The 14,789-nt window shown below is 39.5% G+C and overlaps 1 protein-coding gene across 3 annotated transcripts in view; it reads right to left on the reverse strand.

Annotated features, from left to right (window-relative positions):
* Window positions 1–14,789, reverse strand: part of SYT16 (synaptotagmin 16) — a 298,395-nt gene that overhangs the window by 19,863 nt on the left and 263,743 nt on the right. For all 3 annotated transcript variants that reach the window (XM_037832578.1, XM_037832577.1, XM_037832579.1), the window contains 2 exons: window positions 9,263–9,475; window positions 4,042–4,298 (listed from right to left, as the gene is read on the reverse strand). In XM_037832578.1, coding sequence (XP_037688506.1) covers window positions 4,042–4,298; window positions 9,263–9,475 — 470 coding nt within the window. The remainder of the gene's footprint in view (window positions 1–4,041; window positions 4,299–9,262; window positions 9,476–14,789) is intronic.

Consider the following 14,789-nt stretch of genomic DNA (forward strand, 5'->3'; position numbering starts at 1 on the left):
ATATAATCAAACACCAGATTTTGCTAATTTAGAGACCTCTTCATTTCAAAAGTTTATTTTTAAAAAAACCTCAAAATGTGCATTCATCAACAAAACTTTCCCACAGAGTTCAGGTGAAAGTACATGGTTCCCTGGCATCAAACATCCTTAGGAATCCCAAGCCTGCCACTTAGCTCTGTGACATTGGACAAGTTATTTAATACTTTCCACATTCTGTTTTCCTCAGCAGTAAAATGGGTATGATACTTACTTTATAGGGTCATTGTGAAAATTAAAGGACTTGGCATACAGTAGACATTTAATAAATGCACTTCTCTTTTAAGATTCAAGTTAATCCAGCAGAAAAGTTTAAGCTTCTTGCAAAATAAAGGAAGCTTCTTACATTCTTTCCTCTGAGCATGCATTCATGTTTGAGTGTTTCTATTCAGAGGTGCTTAGTTTCAAGTGCTGAAAGTGGTTGCTATAGAGATTTTTTTTAATACAACTGACTAGTGTATATATAATATTAGAAGCAAATCTCCTAGGAGTTAGGCCTTCCAACTCAAAAATCAAGTCACAGCCTTCTGTTAAAATTTCCATCTATTTTAGCCTTCTCTTGCCCATCTATAGTGCTTGCCTGACCATAAGTAATAATAGCTAGCATCTTCTAAGCCCTTCCTTGTGCCAGGTATCCTACCAAATTCTTTACAGATTATAAAAGGCAGCTCTTAGGCACTTCAGGTCTTCCTGGCCTCACCACCTGTTCCATCTTCCCCTAGAGGCACAGCCTGTCTAGGCTCTGAGTGGCTTCACCCTGGCACAACCCAACAAAGCCTCACCTCCTGCCAGTGCAATGTGCCTCTCAGCTCCCACTGTGGGCCTCCTCTCTTGATGCCCAGGCTTAGAAACCTGAAGAACTCTGCTTGGCACCCATCTATGTAAAGCCCAGACTGAGGAGGCGTTAATTAACACACCATGGACAGATGTCCTGGGATGCAGTTTACACAGCAATTAGTCACCTTTGTGCTGGCCAACTCGATTACATATTCACACACTGGCACTCCCTTCTTCCTGCCCTATTCCCCTCGTCCCTCATTCTTGATCCCTGGCATTGCACCCTCCAACAAAGTAGGAAAACAGGAGCCTTTGCCTTAGGCACAGCTTTTTGGGGAACATGGCTAAGATATATTATCTCTTTGAACATTCACATTCACCAAGGAGGTAGGTATTTTAATATCTTCATTTTATGGATGAGGAAACTAAGCTTGGAAAGCCTAAATCATTGCCCTGAGGTCCTGTATCCAGACCGCAAGAGGGAAGAGCCAGGATTTGAACCCGGGCAGCCTGACTCCAGAGCTCGTTGCTGAACCAGTATTCAATACTCAAAATCCCAAACCTCAAGTTGGACTATAGTATCTCCCTTCTCCTCCCCTAAATCTTTCACCGCAGTTGTTTATGTGTACACTGAATGTGTATGGTAAAAAGGGAATAGATGAGATGCAGGGTTGGAAACACACATTACTTTGAATTTTACTTCCTTTTAGCCCCCTGCTCTTGATACTAGTTAACATTTCTTGTGTTTGTCATCAACTTCAATGCCAAGGTAATGGGCATCTCTCCACTTATCAGGCCATCTGTCAGATAAAACGCTCACTCTGCCTGCAGGTTTCTGGGGAAATCCTAGGGAAGGTACCATATCAACCATCCCAGGAACCCTGAAAAGGACCCAGTCCCAGGCGAGTCCAGGCTCTGGATGGGGCAATCGAAGCTGGGCTTTGTGGCCCCTTCCTGGGTTGATTCAAGACAAAGATTTCTGAAGGTCAATATGTTCATGGCAATTCCTTATTCCAACTCACTTTACTTATCGCCAGGCAACTGGAGGCGCTTCTCATGTGGGTACTGCTAATACTGCTAATCCACCTGACCTTCCTGCAAGGTAAAAACCTCTTCATTTTTATCCCCATTTGGCAGATTTTAATTAACTTCTCAAGGCCAACCAGTTAATCAGTGGAAAGCAGAGCTGAAAACTGGGGCGCCTGCCTCCCTGTGTGCTCCACGTTGCCAGACCCCTCCCACAGTCTTCCCTGCTTAGCCTGGGGTCTGCGGAAAAAAAGCCTTTTACAGCAGAGAAGAGCAGCGTTTGAAAACCCATCAGCCTTACAGGTAGTCACACACTGCATGAGTGGTTTTCTTCTGAGGCAAAATAAATGATTCCTTGAGCTCTAATATCCCGGGTTTCCTTTAAGACGAGAATAATGTCAAATTGTCAAAACCCATGTAGGTTTAAAGATTTCCTGTCAAATTGAAAGCCTTTCTGTTGTAGTAAGATAGGGTTGATGTCATCTGCGTGGCCCAAAGTAAACAGACCCACAATATGTTCCAGGTGCCAGATACACAGGGGAAGACTGAGTTCTTAATCCAGCTAAGAGGCAAATAAATCAATTGTAAAAAGGCGAGCTAAGCCTGCAAAGCAGGCAGTTACAGGAAACTGCTTCCAAGTTGCATTTGAAGTTCTGTAGGAGCACCAAATTACAGTTTTTGTCTCAAAATAGATAGGAGGTTGAATGGAGCACACAGAGATGTCTGGATATTTTCGGAGTCTGAGAACATTTAGTACCCTCACCACAAAGCTCCACGAGGCAAGCAAATGGGAAATTACTTGGAGAAAGCATTTCAAAGCCTCAGGGCACAATTATGAACGGGTCAGAGTATCGATAGGAAGGTAAACAATTTCATTTTGTTGTGGTGGTGAGACAGTCGAAAATAGAATTTTTATATTTTAAATGCTATTGTGTGAGATTTGAATATGACTCCTAAAGGGAACCAATGGGGAAGCAGAATTTAAAAAAATACAAAAAACAAATATGTTTAATGGCTTTGGGTACTTTTATATGAAGGGCTGCTACTAATAAGCTACAAACCACATATCCAAATTACAATTTTCAGCCCTCCTGAGCAGGAACACCCGCACGCAGGCATGCACGCATGTGTGCACACCTCCTTACACACACTATACAAGTCCCAGTGTGTTAGCAGTAAGACTTCAGAATATGCTTTTCTGATATTTTTTTCTTCCCTTTGATGAATATTTAGTGTGTGTGACAGTCTAGGTCCTCATAAAAGATTCATCCCATTTATTTTCTTAGTCAGCCTGATGCTTACAAAATTCATTCACCCCTTTTCTCTCCACCCCCATTCCTGCAAATTATATTTATTTAAATTTTATATGCTTATATGACTTATTTCATCAGAATGAATTCAAATTAGGTTTTAAACACCACTATTTCACACCTTCTAATGCCACAGCACCATAATAGGGGGATCTAGACACTGAAGAATAACCATAAGTGCCTGCAAGATAAAACAATGTTTGTAATATTCTTTTCACAGTGCCCAACACATAGTAACTGCTTTCATCATCATTTCCAGTTATGTCTCTGGATGGTTAGACATATTCTGCACTAAGCTTGAGTTAAAAAGGAAATTTAGAAGAAGCATCTGTTATCAGGGATTTACTCCAAAAAAAGCAATATATATGACACAGAGGGTCATTACAGATTAATGCAGTCTCAGAGGCTTTCAATTCACTTAGAAATATACTTACATTGCAAGATCCTTACCATAAAATCTTGTAATATTTCATTTGGGGGGACCATTTTATTTTAGTTCAATTTAAAAATAATTCTCATATTCAAATAACCATAACTGAACATTTCGGATAAATAAAAATGGACTCTACCTAATTGAAACCATGAAGGAAATAAACCAGTTTCTCTAAAGAACTAAATATCCCTTTACATGAAAAGAGCCTGACTGTTACTGTATCTATTTTGCCCCCATTCTTCTCCCCCGACATCCATTTCAAAGGAAATCCATTTATGATTCTGTTATCAACATACTTAGGGTTTGGTCATCTGAACAAATATTTATTTGGAAAAAAAAAGACTTTTTAGGTCATTGTTTTTCAAGGCAATGCTTCCTCTCTGGAGAGATTTTTTGACTGTACGAGAGACAGAGAGAGTGCACACAACACAAGCAAGGAACGAATGGAAAATCACTTGCCTCTGGACTCCATGTTGAGGAGCTGTCAGTGGCATAGGAATCTTCAAATCCCCGATTACTAAAAGCCGTCTCCATCTCCACGCTGCCGTCTGTGGACTGGCGGCTGAGGCTACGGACCGTGCTGGTCTCGCGGTGAGACTCGCCAGGGTGCTTGGGATCCCTTCTCTTGCATGGGGACGGTGGGTGGATGGAGACGGGGTCATTTTCACCGTAACACAGAGTCTCGGAATACCTTAGTTGGCTGGTCCCATCCAAATCTAAATATGCAATCAGGAAATTATTTCAAATGCATTAGCTTTTTATATTCCTTTTACCTACAGAAATTGATCAGGTCAACCATAACAATGGAGACCTCCAATGCAAAACCTACCAAATGACACCTGCTGAAACATGATTACACCCACTTGGTGGATAAACTTGGTCCATATAATCAAGAAGATATTAGCTCATTATTTTGTACACAGGAAGGTTTAATACCTTTCAATAACATGAGTCTAGATGACACGTATTTATGTTAAAAGGATAATTTAAATACATTATCATTTTGTTGGAGCTAATGATCACAAAAGTTCAGGGTTGGATCAAGAAGGCTAGAAGAGTAATCTCACATGCAGATCGTATAATCTCCTGATCCTACCATTCCTCCTTCTCTTTTCCACATTCACTATATTATGCTTTTGCTCAGATGGTTTCAGTGGTTCTGTCTTAGGTAAAATGTAAAAAGTTCTCTACTTGATCCATGGAAAGAACACTGGACTGGAATTAAGATGATCTGAGTTTAAATCCTGACTCTGCCTTACTTGAACAACATTCGCGCTTTCTGGATCTTTGTTTCCTTATTTGTAAAGCGATAATAAAAGTCACATTAAAGGATCTTTATGGACACTAGTGAAATCAAATCCATATGGCAGCTAGCAGGCCTTCCATAAACATTAGCCTTGCTTACCTGTCTGTCCCAATCTGAACTCGTCAAGTCCATTACATTTCATTTTCCACAGCCTCCCTGGTCTCACTGGCTTATGAAAATGCCAACTGTGTATTTCTGCTCACAGTGGCCCTCACACCCTCCCCCCTGTCCTCTCCTTCCTGCCTATCCAAATTCTACCAAGTCTTTAAGCCCCACCAACTCCTGAATATTCCCTGGCTCTTTCATACTCAATGTTTTCTCTGACTTTAGTGTTATTCTACGTAGCATCTATCTGTCTCTCTCTCAGTACTCTCCTGCCTCCCCCCATTCAACTCTGCCTCCTCCTCAATGCCTAGGTTACTCTCAGACAGTAAGGAAAAACTGACAGGATATTTCTGAGCAATAGCCCTCACTCTAATTTGCCCCCCTACACTCAAAGTGCAGCTAAGGGTGCCTCCTAATCTCCTCCTACAGCCCCACCCCAGGATGAGAGAAAGTTAGAGATATAGACAGTATGAGTGAGTGGGATGACAAAGTATATATCATAAATCCAACTCTTATTTACATACTATCTAGTAGGAAAGGTTTCCCCAGTCACACTAATAGCCTCAGCTAGAACATTAGCTCCTTGAAGGCACTAAGCTACACATATCCTCTGCATAGTGTTTATCCACCAGCAAATGCCAAACATTTAGTGGGTTCTCATTAAATACTCAAATAACTTTCAAAGCTAGGCAGGTGATGAATATTTAAAGCAGCCAGGTACGTAGCAAAATAGAGTAGAGCTGACAGTGCTTTAACAAAGAGTGTATGTCCCATCTATGGTAAGCATTCAAATTTAAAAATATGTTAGAACCCTATGTAGCCTATACAAAAACATTTTCATGCTGACTTCATCCTCAGGGAAAAACTTCAGACTCCTGATTTAGGATTTGGCAGGACCACAGCAGGTCATCAAGAAGTTCCCCTATCTGCCTCCTTGGAAGCACTTTTATAGGATAACACAGAATTTTCACATTCATGCTTTATTTCACTTATTTGGCAAATACACTATAAAGGGGCCACAGAAAATGACAGAACAAGGGAAATTCCACATGCAAAAACCTACAATATAAAGCAGAATTGTTGTCTAAGGCTCTAATTAGCACACCCATTGCTCACATACACAAACACTAAAATGTCCTATTAAACAGTGGGTCATCCATCAATGTGTGGAGAACCCAGCAGGCTTTCAGCACAAAACCTAACTTTGCCAAGAAATTACCCCCATAAAATTGTCTCATGATTTTAATTCCTACCGTGATAATACCTAGATCAATAATAAGGAAATTTTCAAAAGCTACATTAAGCCTTGAAAAGCTATTCATAACTGAAAAAAGATAAGAACTGTATTAATGTAACAAACCATTTTCTTGACAGACAAGCAAGAAATGAATTAGAAAAGCAAATCTGGGGCACAAGTCAAGTTGCAAGGAGGAGGAAAGGTGATTCACCATTACATAAAGCAGTGTTCGCAGGCCTTTAAATTAAAGAAGACTGTGCCACCTTAAACACATATAAGGAATAATTGTCTGTTTTCAGAGAAATGTATCTTGGCTTAGAAATTTTAGGGCACAATTAAGTCACATCAACCATATTTATTTTAGCAGAGAAATTCTTGAACTTGTTCAGTCCATTTCCTACTTTGATAGAGTGAAACTCTACTATCCAATTACTTTTCCATTAAACTTGCAAGCCTCTTTCTCCTTCTACCACCCATATGCAAATATTCTGTTTACCAGCTGTGATGGTCAGTTTCATGTGTCAACCTGGCTAGTCTATCAACAACTAACTATTCCACAAATAAAAATAATGTTACTGCTAAAACAGCAACAACAAAAAGTTCCAATAAGTGGACTATTATGCCCAATCTTTCATCTCTAAAGACTTCATGCACAGCCTCTGAGCCAGACCATTTGGACCAAGCCCTCTTTGACATTATTTGGAATACAAGGACAATTAATGTGCAATAACATTAAAGTAGATAAATGAGACAAGGACTCGACTAGACTGTGAAGATAGCATTGCCTTAGTTCTGATATTCTCACTGCTGAATCTAGAATGTAGGATCTCACTTATAATGGAATATATAACACAATCTGCCAGTAGCTCATTCATGATTCAGATTTTCCTTGGATTTGAGGCCCTGAATTTCACTGACCTAACACTTATAAATACCTTTTAAAACAGAAGAATTGTCTACAAGTAAATGTGATCTTAGAAAAACATATTTAAGCTAGAGTGGAAAATAGTTAAATAGGCAGATTGATAGAGAAAAAGGTAAAAAAAAAAAAAAAAAAAAACTCTCTCTTGGGTGAGTGTTTAATCTTTTCATTAGTCTTTATTGTTGAAACAAACACAGTGACATAGAGAAGAACAGAAAGAAATAACACAGAAAAAATCAGGCAATAAAAATTGCATTAACCTTTCCATGGCATTTGATAACCTAAATTTGGAATACAGCTATTCCTATGATAATCTTGCTGCTTTTCTTCAAAACCTATGGGTAATTCATTCAATGTAGTGGACTTTTTTCTCTCTCCAGTAGAGAAAATTTCACTTTCTCTATCATCATGTATCTAAAAATTCAGAATCACCAGTTATGAACAAGAAATAAATGCTGCTAATTCCAGGAAGGGCAAGGCTTAGAGTGGTTGTCAGAACTCTCAGAACATCGGTTGTTTGAGTAAATCAGAAACCAGACACTTGGGCTTCTGGGGAAATGGGGCCATTAGCTTTAGAATTAAACAAGCTACTCAGGGAATCAACTGCTATTAACTCTCATTAGCTAACATTTGCCCTCTCAGTGGAGAAAGAGGAATGCTGTGAGGTAACACCAGAGAGAGAGAGAAGTGGGAGAGGGATAGAGGAAATGACAGAGGGTCAGCATGTACTGATATTGTGGTTTGGTTACATAAGGCATGCATTTACTGGCTTGCTTTGAGCTAAAAAGAATAGCAATAAAATATGTTATATCAGACAATGTCAATAAGTAGAACTACATGATGGAGAGCAGGTTATTATAGTCCCACTAAAAAATACAGTTCTTTTTGTTAATTCCTTTCTTTGTTCTTTTTCTGCCTGCTCTGTCCTCATTGTGAAATCAGAAATTCCTCTTTGATTGTCTCCCAGTTTTTGTGCTCCCCTTTATCTCTTGTCCTAAGTGTTGAAAAACATGTAAGATCAACAACTATGCCCCCAGTGGTCTGACTGGCGACTTGCTAAAGTGCATGGTGCACCATTTTCTCTAGCTCTTTATATATACAAGTCACAGAACCTTCCCTGTTCTGAAGTCCTGTGCCTCTTCAGGGCTCTGGGCATAAAGGAAAGCACTGAGAAATATTTTGATGTTCCTTTTTACATCCTGTCTCCACCTGTGTGTGTGTGTGTGTGCGTGTGTGTGTGTGTGTGTTGGGGGAGAGGGGTACGAGGTCTTTACCAAGGCACACTCACCATCAAAGCAGTGCTAACACTCTCCTCAGCATCTTCCTCTCTCCTTTGTGAAAGGTAACCAATTTTGCAAGTAAGCTTTGTATGAAGTTGCCAGATGATGACATTAGATCTTGGCTTTGCTAGGTAATTCTCAAGCAGGTGGGGTGTGTAAGAAACACCAGGGCTTGAGGGCAATGGTGTAGGGACTTATGAAAAGAAAGTTATTCAATATTATTGTAACTCACGTTTTTATAAGGAAGATAAAAAATACCTATTGCTTTAATAATACAAACTATTAAAACAAAGGCTCAAAAAATCTCCTGGGGTAATATATATAATGGTAATATATTTATTACCATTATATATATTATAATATGGACTCTGTATGATTCTAAATGGGCTCTGTATGATTCTAAATGGACTCTGTATGATTCTAAATGGGGAAAAAAGCAGGGAATTGCAATGTCAGTGACAGGTATGTGAAAGTTTTGTACTTATCAGAAAGGAACAAGAGTTTATAAAAGTTCAAAAACACTATTCTAGACATTAGTATTCAAAATTTACAAAGCAGTGGCCTACAAGGAAGGACGGAGTGCCACAAATTAGGGGTCAAGACTTGTCCACTTCTGAGCCATGCCCTCTCCTGTTGCTCCACACATCACAGCTCCCTTGCAAGATTTAAGGGAACCTCTTTGCCCTAGTCTAGCTACAGGGTCCTGCCTCATTTTCCTATCCCTTTCTGGACTCTCAGATGAAGAGTGCAGTGGTTATGTGGCTCAAAAACACTCTTAATGTTGGCCATACCCTGGTCTAGATAAAGGAAGGGTTAGATGCAAAGATTACCTTCACAGGCAGACACTCCTGTGCTATCGTCTTCATGGTTAGAAAGCAAGTGGCTGAATTTTGGTTTCTTCTCCAAACCTGTCTGCTTTCCTTTCTCAGAAGCTACTGAATGAGAACTTGGGGAGTGAGAAACAGAGACTTCAAACTGTTTGATCACCTCCTCATCATTGTCAGAAGATATGGATGGTTCTTCATCATCTCCAAAGCTATCAACTGGAAGCAAACAGCAAGAAAGAAAGAGAAAAAAAGAAAAAAATGGAAAAAAAAAAAGTGAATGCAAATCCTGCATGGCCTTTGTGATCCAATACCAAGGTACACAATCTGGGAAAAGATAATCAAAACACTGACAATTAACCTGGATCAAAGCAGGCCTAAACTGGGTAGAAACAATTTAAAGCACTTTTGAAACATAAATTTAAGTACAAGTGAATGAAGTTGGAAAAGAAAACTCAAGGAAGCAATTAGAAATAAATGGCTAGAACCCAGGAGAAACCATTGGGACACCCATAATCAACGAGTCCTCTTGGTGAGCCAGGCAATCTTGCTCATTTGTTATGTTATTTAGACGTGCTCATAACTTGGAACAGGACATTTAACAGCACATTTACCTTATGTGCATTTCTACTCAATGATGACAGGAAATATGCTCTTCATGTTTATTAATTTATTAAAATATGCAGAGCCCAGCCCCACTTCAGAGAAGAGATATTTCCAAAAGTTTCCTAGTTTCGAAAAGAGACACCCCATATTGTGTTCTTTCCTAACTAGCTCTTACTAGGAATCTTCTGAGGTATTTTTCTATATCAACAACACAATTCGAAGTTTGAATTACTCATAGCACCTTCCCCATGCCCTCCACACATCAGCGCTCTGGTCTTCTGTTTCTCCAACATGCTGAGATTGTCCCTGCATTTGAGGTCTTTGCCTTTGTTACTCCTTCTGCCTGGAACCCTCCTTCCCCAAATCTTTGCATGGCTGGCTCCTTCTCATCATTCAGATCTCAGTTTGACTGTCACTTCATCCTAAAGACTTCCCTGATCATTCTACCTTAAGCAGTTCTCTTCATAACCCTTATTTTATTTTTCAGTTCTCATCCATAATCTCCATGAGAAGAAAGATATCATTTGTTTTGTACACTGATGTAAGCCCTATTATGAGAAACAATGCCCGGTCCATAAAGTAAGTGCTTAATAAATACTTAGTAAATGTTGAATAAATTGGTGAATACTCAATGTTCTCCCAAGTCTGAGCAGCACATAACACATTGTTCTCTGTGCCTGGAATACTCTTCTCTAGCCCCCCTGTAGACTAGTCAAGAATGTACCTCATCATTCAGTTCTCAGCATAGACATCATTTCTTCAAGAAAGCCCTTCACTGACTCCTTAAATCTGGGTTGGGGCTCCTTCCATGTGCTGTAGTATAGCACTCTTTTCTCCCCTGCCATAGCCCTCCCATGTTGTTGCGACATTACCTTTCTTAATTGCCAACCATTCCATCTAACCTGCATCCACCCTAAGGACAAAGGACACATTGGACTAAGCACCTCTACATCCTTCCTGGCCCTGTCTCTGTGCCTAGCACATGACGGACTATTTTGTAAATATTTGCTGAATGCAAAATGGAAACTGAAAATGACAGGGAGCTGTTTTCAAACCATTTCAACCTTTAATCCAGAAGTCACACAGTGATTCCAGGGAATAACATTGTTATTGATTCACAGATGGCACAGATGGGTCCTCAATATCACTTCTGCACCAGAAGCTAAGAAGAAATGAAAAGCAATATTTTAAGTGAGAGAAAATCCTTTGATCACCAGCTTTGTCAAAACATTTATTCTCTTCATTAAAATTTTATATTTCTGAGGTTTTTCGGAAGACTGGTAACAATAACAAGCCTTTATTGAGTGTTTTTTATGTCCCAAGAACTGTCCTAAGTGCCTTACACATACTTTTTTTTTTATTTAATTTACACAACCTATTATTGTTTCCATTTTCCAACCAAGAAAATGAAGCCAGAAAGAAGTACACAACTGGCTGAAGATCACGGTGCTAGCAAGAAGTAGAACCAAGATTTGAATCAAGGCAGCCCTATAATTGACATGCTGGAGAACCAGAGATAGAGAACGGAATAAACTCTTCATCTGTTTTCTCTTATCAACTGGCTAAGTCCCTTTTGCCTCATTTAAGGACTATTTCTAGTTTGGATCATTTATTCCTGCAAGTCTTTTCTAGCTCTAAAATCCTATAACTCCAAATTTGATGGCCAGTAGGCATCGATACTCTGTTTCCCACTGGTCTTCTTTATTATGGCGCAGCTGGTCTAAGAACAGGGGAGCATATCACTGTCAACTCACTCCAGTCCATTGGTTGCATCCAGCACTATGGTAGGACCAAAAAGGTAAGAGTCTAGAAGGGACTAGAATTCCTACTAATACTCCAGTAAGGCTCAGTGATGCTCCTACTAATGTCCCAACAGAGAACCACCACAGAGTCTCCTCATGCCTCGTCCATTATGAAATCTACTGGGAGGCTGCTTCCTCTGTGATGGGTAAAAGACAGACCAGTGGGAAGGGCAGTCAGTCCACGTGGGTTTGAGTGCACAGAGGCAGACTGCAGTGTAGATGGCCAGTTGCTACTCATGGGATTATGAATACAGCTATACACACTATTCTAAGCCTCACTCCCTCAAATGTCTCAAGGAGCTCTCCATCTAAGAAGGAAACATGAATTTTCTCCTAAAAACCATTGAGCAGGACCAGAAGCCAATGCTGGTATCATTATCATAACAAAAATCATTTACAGTATTTATCATGTGTTGAGAACTGTTCTAAAAACTTTAGTTAACTTATTTACTTCCCATACTAACTCAATGAAATAGGTGCTATTATTAATCCCATTATATGGATGAGGAAATTGAGGCACAGGGAGGTTAGCAACTTCCCAATGTCATACCAATTCATAAATAATGGAATCAAGATTCAAACCCAGGTTTTCTTGCTCCAAAGTCCATGTGCTTAATGACCACATCATGCTCTCTCTACCATCTGATTCTTCAAGAAAAAAAACTTAAGTCTTGGACAAAATCAAAGCAACTGTGTTTTATCACTAGGAAAACAAAACTGTATCTGTGGGAAATGGAAGGGATTGCCACAAGCACCTCATACTATTTCCTCATTATCACAAAGTGAAACCAAGTCCCAAAGGGGTGAAGTGATTTACTCACAGTTGTATCAACCAGAACCAAACCCAGATCTCCAGTGTTCTGAGTCAATGTTTTTCTACATCATTTCCCAATCTCTCCCCATTGCCACATTTTCAAATCGAAATTTGGGCTTTATCATTTTGAAAGATCACAGCTATTTACTTTTTAATGAGTATTTGCTAGTAACCAAATAACTGATATGGATTCCATTCAACTTAAATCTTTGAAAATCACGTCTCATCTTAATGTGGCAGTTATTTTAAAAATAATATGGTATTTTCTGAAGCACATTATAGATACAAAGTTCAAACCCCTTTCGGAGCTAAGTACTTGGGAAATAGCACAGTGGGGATTTTTATTAAAATCTTCACCCCTTCATCCAGTAAGCCAGATAGTATGACAGAAAAAAAAAAAATTGCACAATTACTGAGGATGAGAATATACCTTGAATTTGAAATATCATTCATTTTACTCAATCACAGAAAGCAGAGAGGCCTTAGGTATCATTCAAGCATCCACCACCAAAGAAAGTCAGACTCTTCAATCTTTCTGATTCCTGGCCTCTCAGATACTAGCTAGGTGCCCCAGTGGGCTTGCACAGGCAGGGAGTTCACAACTTTGCCAGGCAGAGAGAGCTATCTGATATGACCCGTCAATATCCAGTCTCTACTGCAAAGAGCCAAATGTCCTTATCTCTAATCTTTATGAAATTTTTCTAGTTTAACTAAGGAGGGGCAAAGGAAATACAATCTTTATTTTCCACATCTGAAAGACAGGAAAGTGGGACACAGTGACAGCGACTGCCTGTCAGATGACATAGCAGTCAAGGCCAAGTAGTTAAGAGTGCTGAATCTGGAGTCACGTTGCCTGGATTTGAATCTGAGATCTTCCACTTGCTAGTTTGTGACCTAGTGAGTTGCTTAATCCCTCTGAATTTCAGTGTTCTCATTGTGATATTATTTATTTTTTAAAGTTGTTGAGAAAACTAAATGAGATAAACCATGTGAAGACATGTAACACATGCCTGGCATATTACATTCTCAAAAAATCTTGACTATCATCATTATTATTACTGTCCCTCCTCATGATAGTGCCATGTGTGGAAACCCTTTTATGCAGCCTGGCATTTCCATTCAAAGAAAGGAATGTGCTATTCTCATTAGGTCTGAGATTAAAAACTCACTGCTGGGGTTGTTTGAGGGGTAAAGTGGAAGAAAAAAGGGCTGGGGTAGGAGGAGATTAAGCTAAACCTGCAAGCTGGATTTGCCTACTTTATAGCCTGAAACCTTTTCCCCATGTCTGGAGGCAGAGCCCTCTGTAAGAGTTGGCAACACTATCTGGAAGTGGGCAATACCCAACACCTGCTCATTCTGTTGCTTCTTTTAAGCAACAAAACTACCAATTGGTAAGGCAAGGAGAGGATTTCTTAAGACTGTCTGCTGCTATTTTCCAGATGGAGAAATAATTTATAAATGATCACTGGAGCTCCAAGCTTATTAATTCTTTTTCCACCCACAAAGGAGCAATTAGGTAGAGGCAAGTATTGCTCACAATTTATAGATGGAAAGCGGAGATGGATGAGCTGGGTTGTGCTCAGCGGTGCAGCACCTGGGTGATGCCTTTAGCTACATTTGCAGGAAATCCCTTAGATACCAGATTTCTCAAACTGCAGCAAACGTCTGCCCAGGGTGCTGGATATGGATAGAAATAAGGGCAAGAAATTGGTTAAAGTGTAAAAGCAGAGGAGAGATCAAAGGTGACAACTGCCCATATCAGATCCTCGGCAAAAGGACCACATTTTTATAAGCACAATTCAGTCATTCTTGGACTCAATCAGGTTGTGAAAATAGTTTTAGAAATCATCTAGCTTTGGTTTTTTGGTTTTTGCTTTGTTTTGTTTTTTTCAGACAATCCTCTATGGAGTTCTAGAGTTCTCCAGAGGAGCATCAGTGGCACTGGAGAAATGCAGTAAAAGTGGAAGCACTGAGCAAGGTGGGCTCTACACCCTCTGCAAGAAGAGCTATTTTGCTTTAATATATTTTATAGTTTCATAAAATATATTGGGAAAAAGATAGGAGTCCTGGCATTTAAAAAAATGTTTAAAAAAACATTGATATGACCCAACTCCTCCATTTTACAGAGTAGAATCTGAGGCCAAGACTATTTAACTGACTCACTTATAGTCAAATAGCTAGTTAGTGGCAGGAGAAAAATTAGCACCTGGCTTTCCTGTGTACACATGTTTTGTCACCCTAAATTTTGTATGAAATGTTCTGACAATGCCATTTGGTATATGAACAAAGTTATGGCACTTGTACATAGTTA

This window comes from Choloepus didactylus, chromosome 4, assembly GCF_015220235.1.
Source record: "Choloepus didactylus isolate mChoDid1 chromosome 4, mChoDid1.pri, whole genome shotgun sequence".
NCBI classification, from domain to species: Eukaryota; Metazoa; Chordata; class Mammalia; order Pilosa; family Megalonychidae; genus Choloepus; species Choloepus didactylus.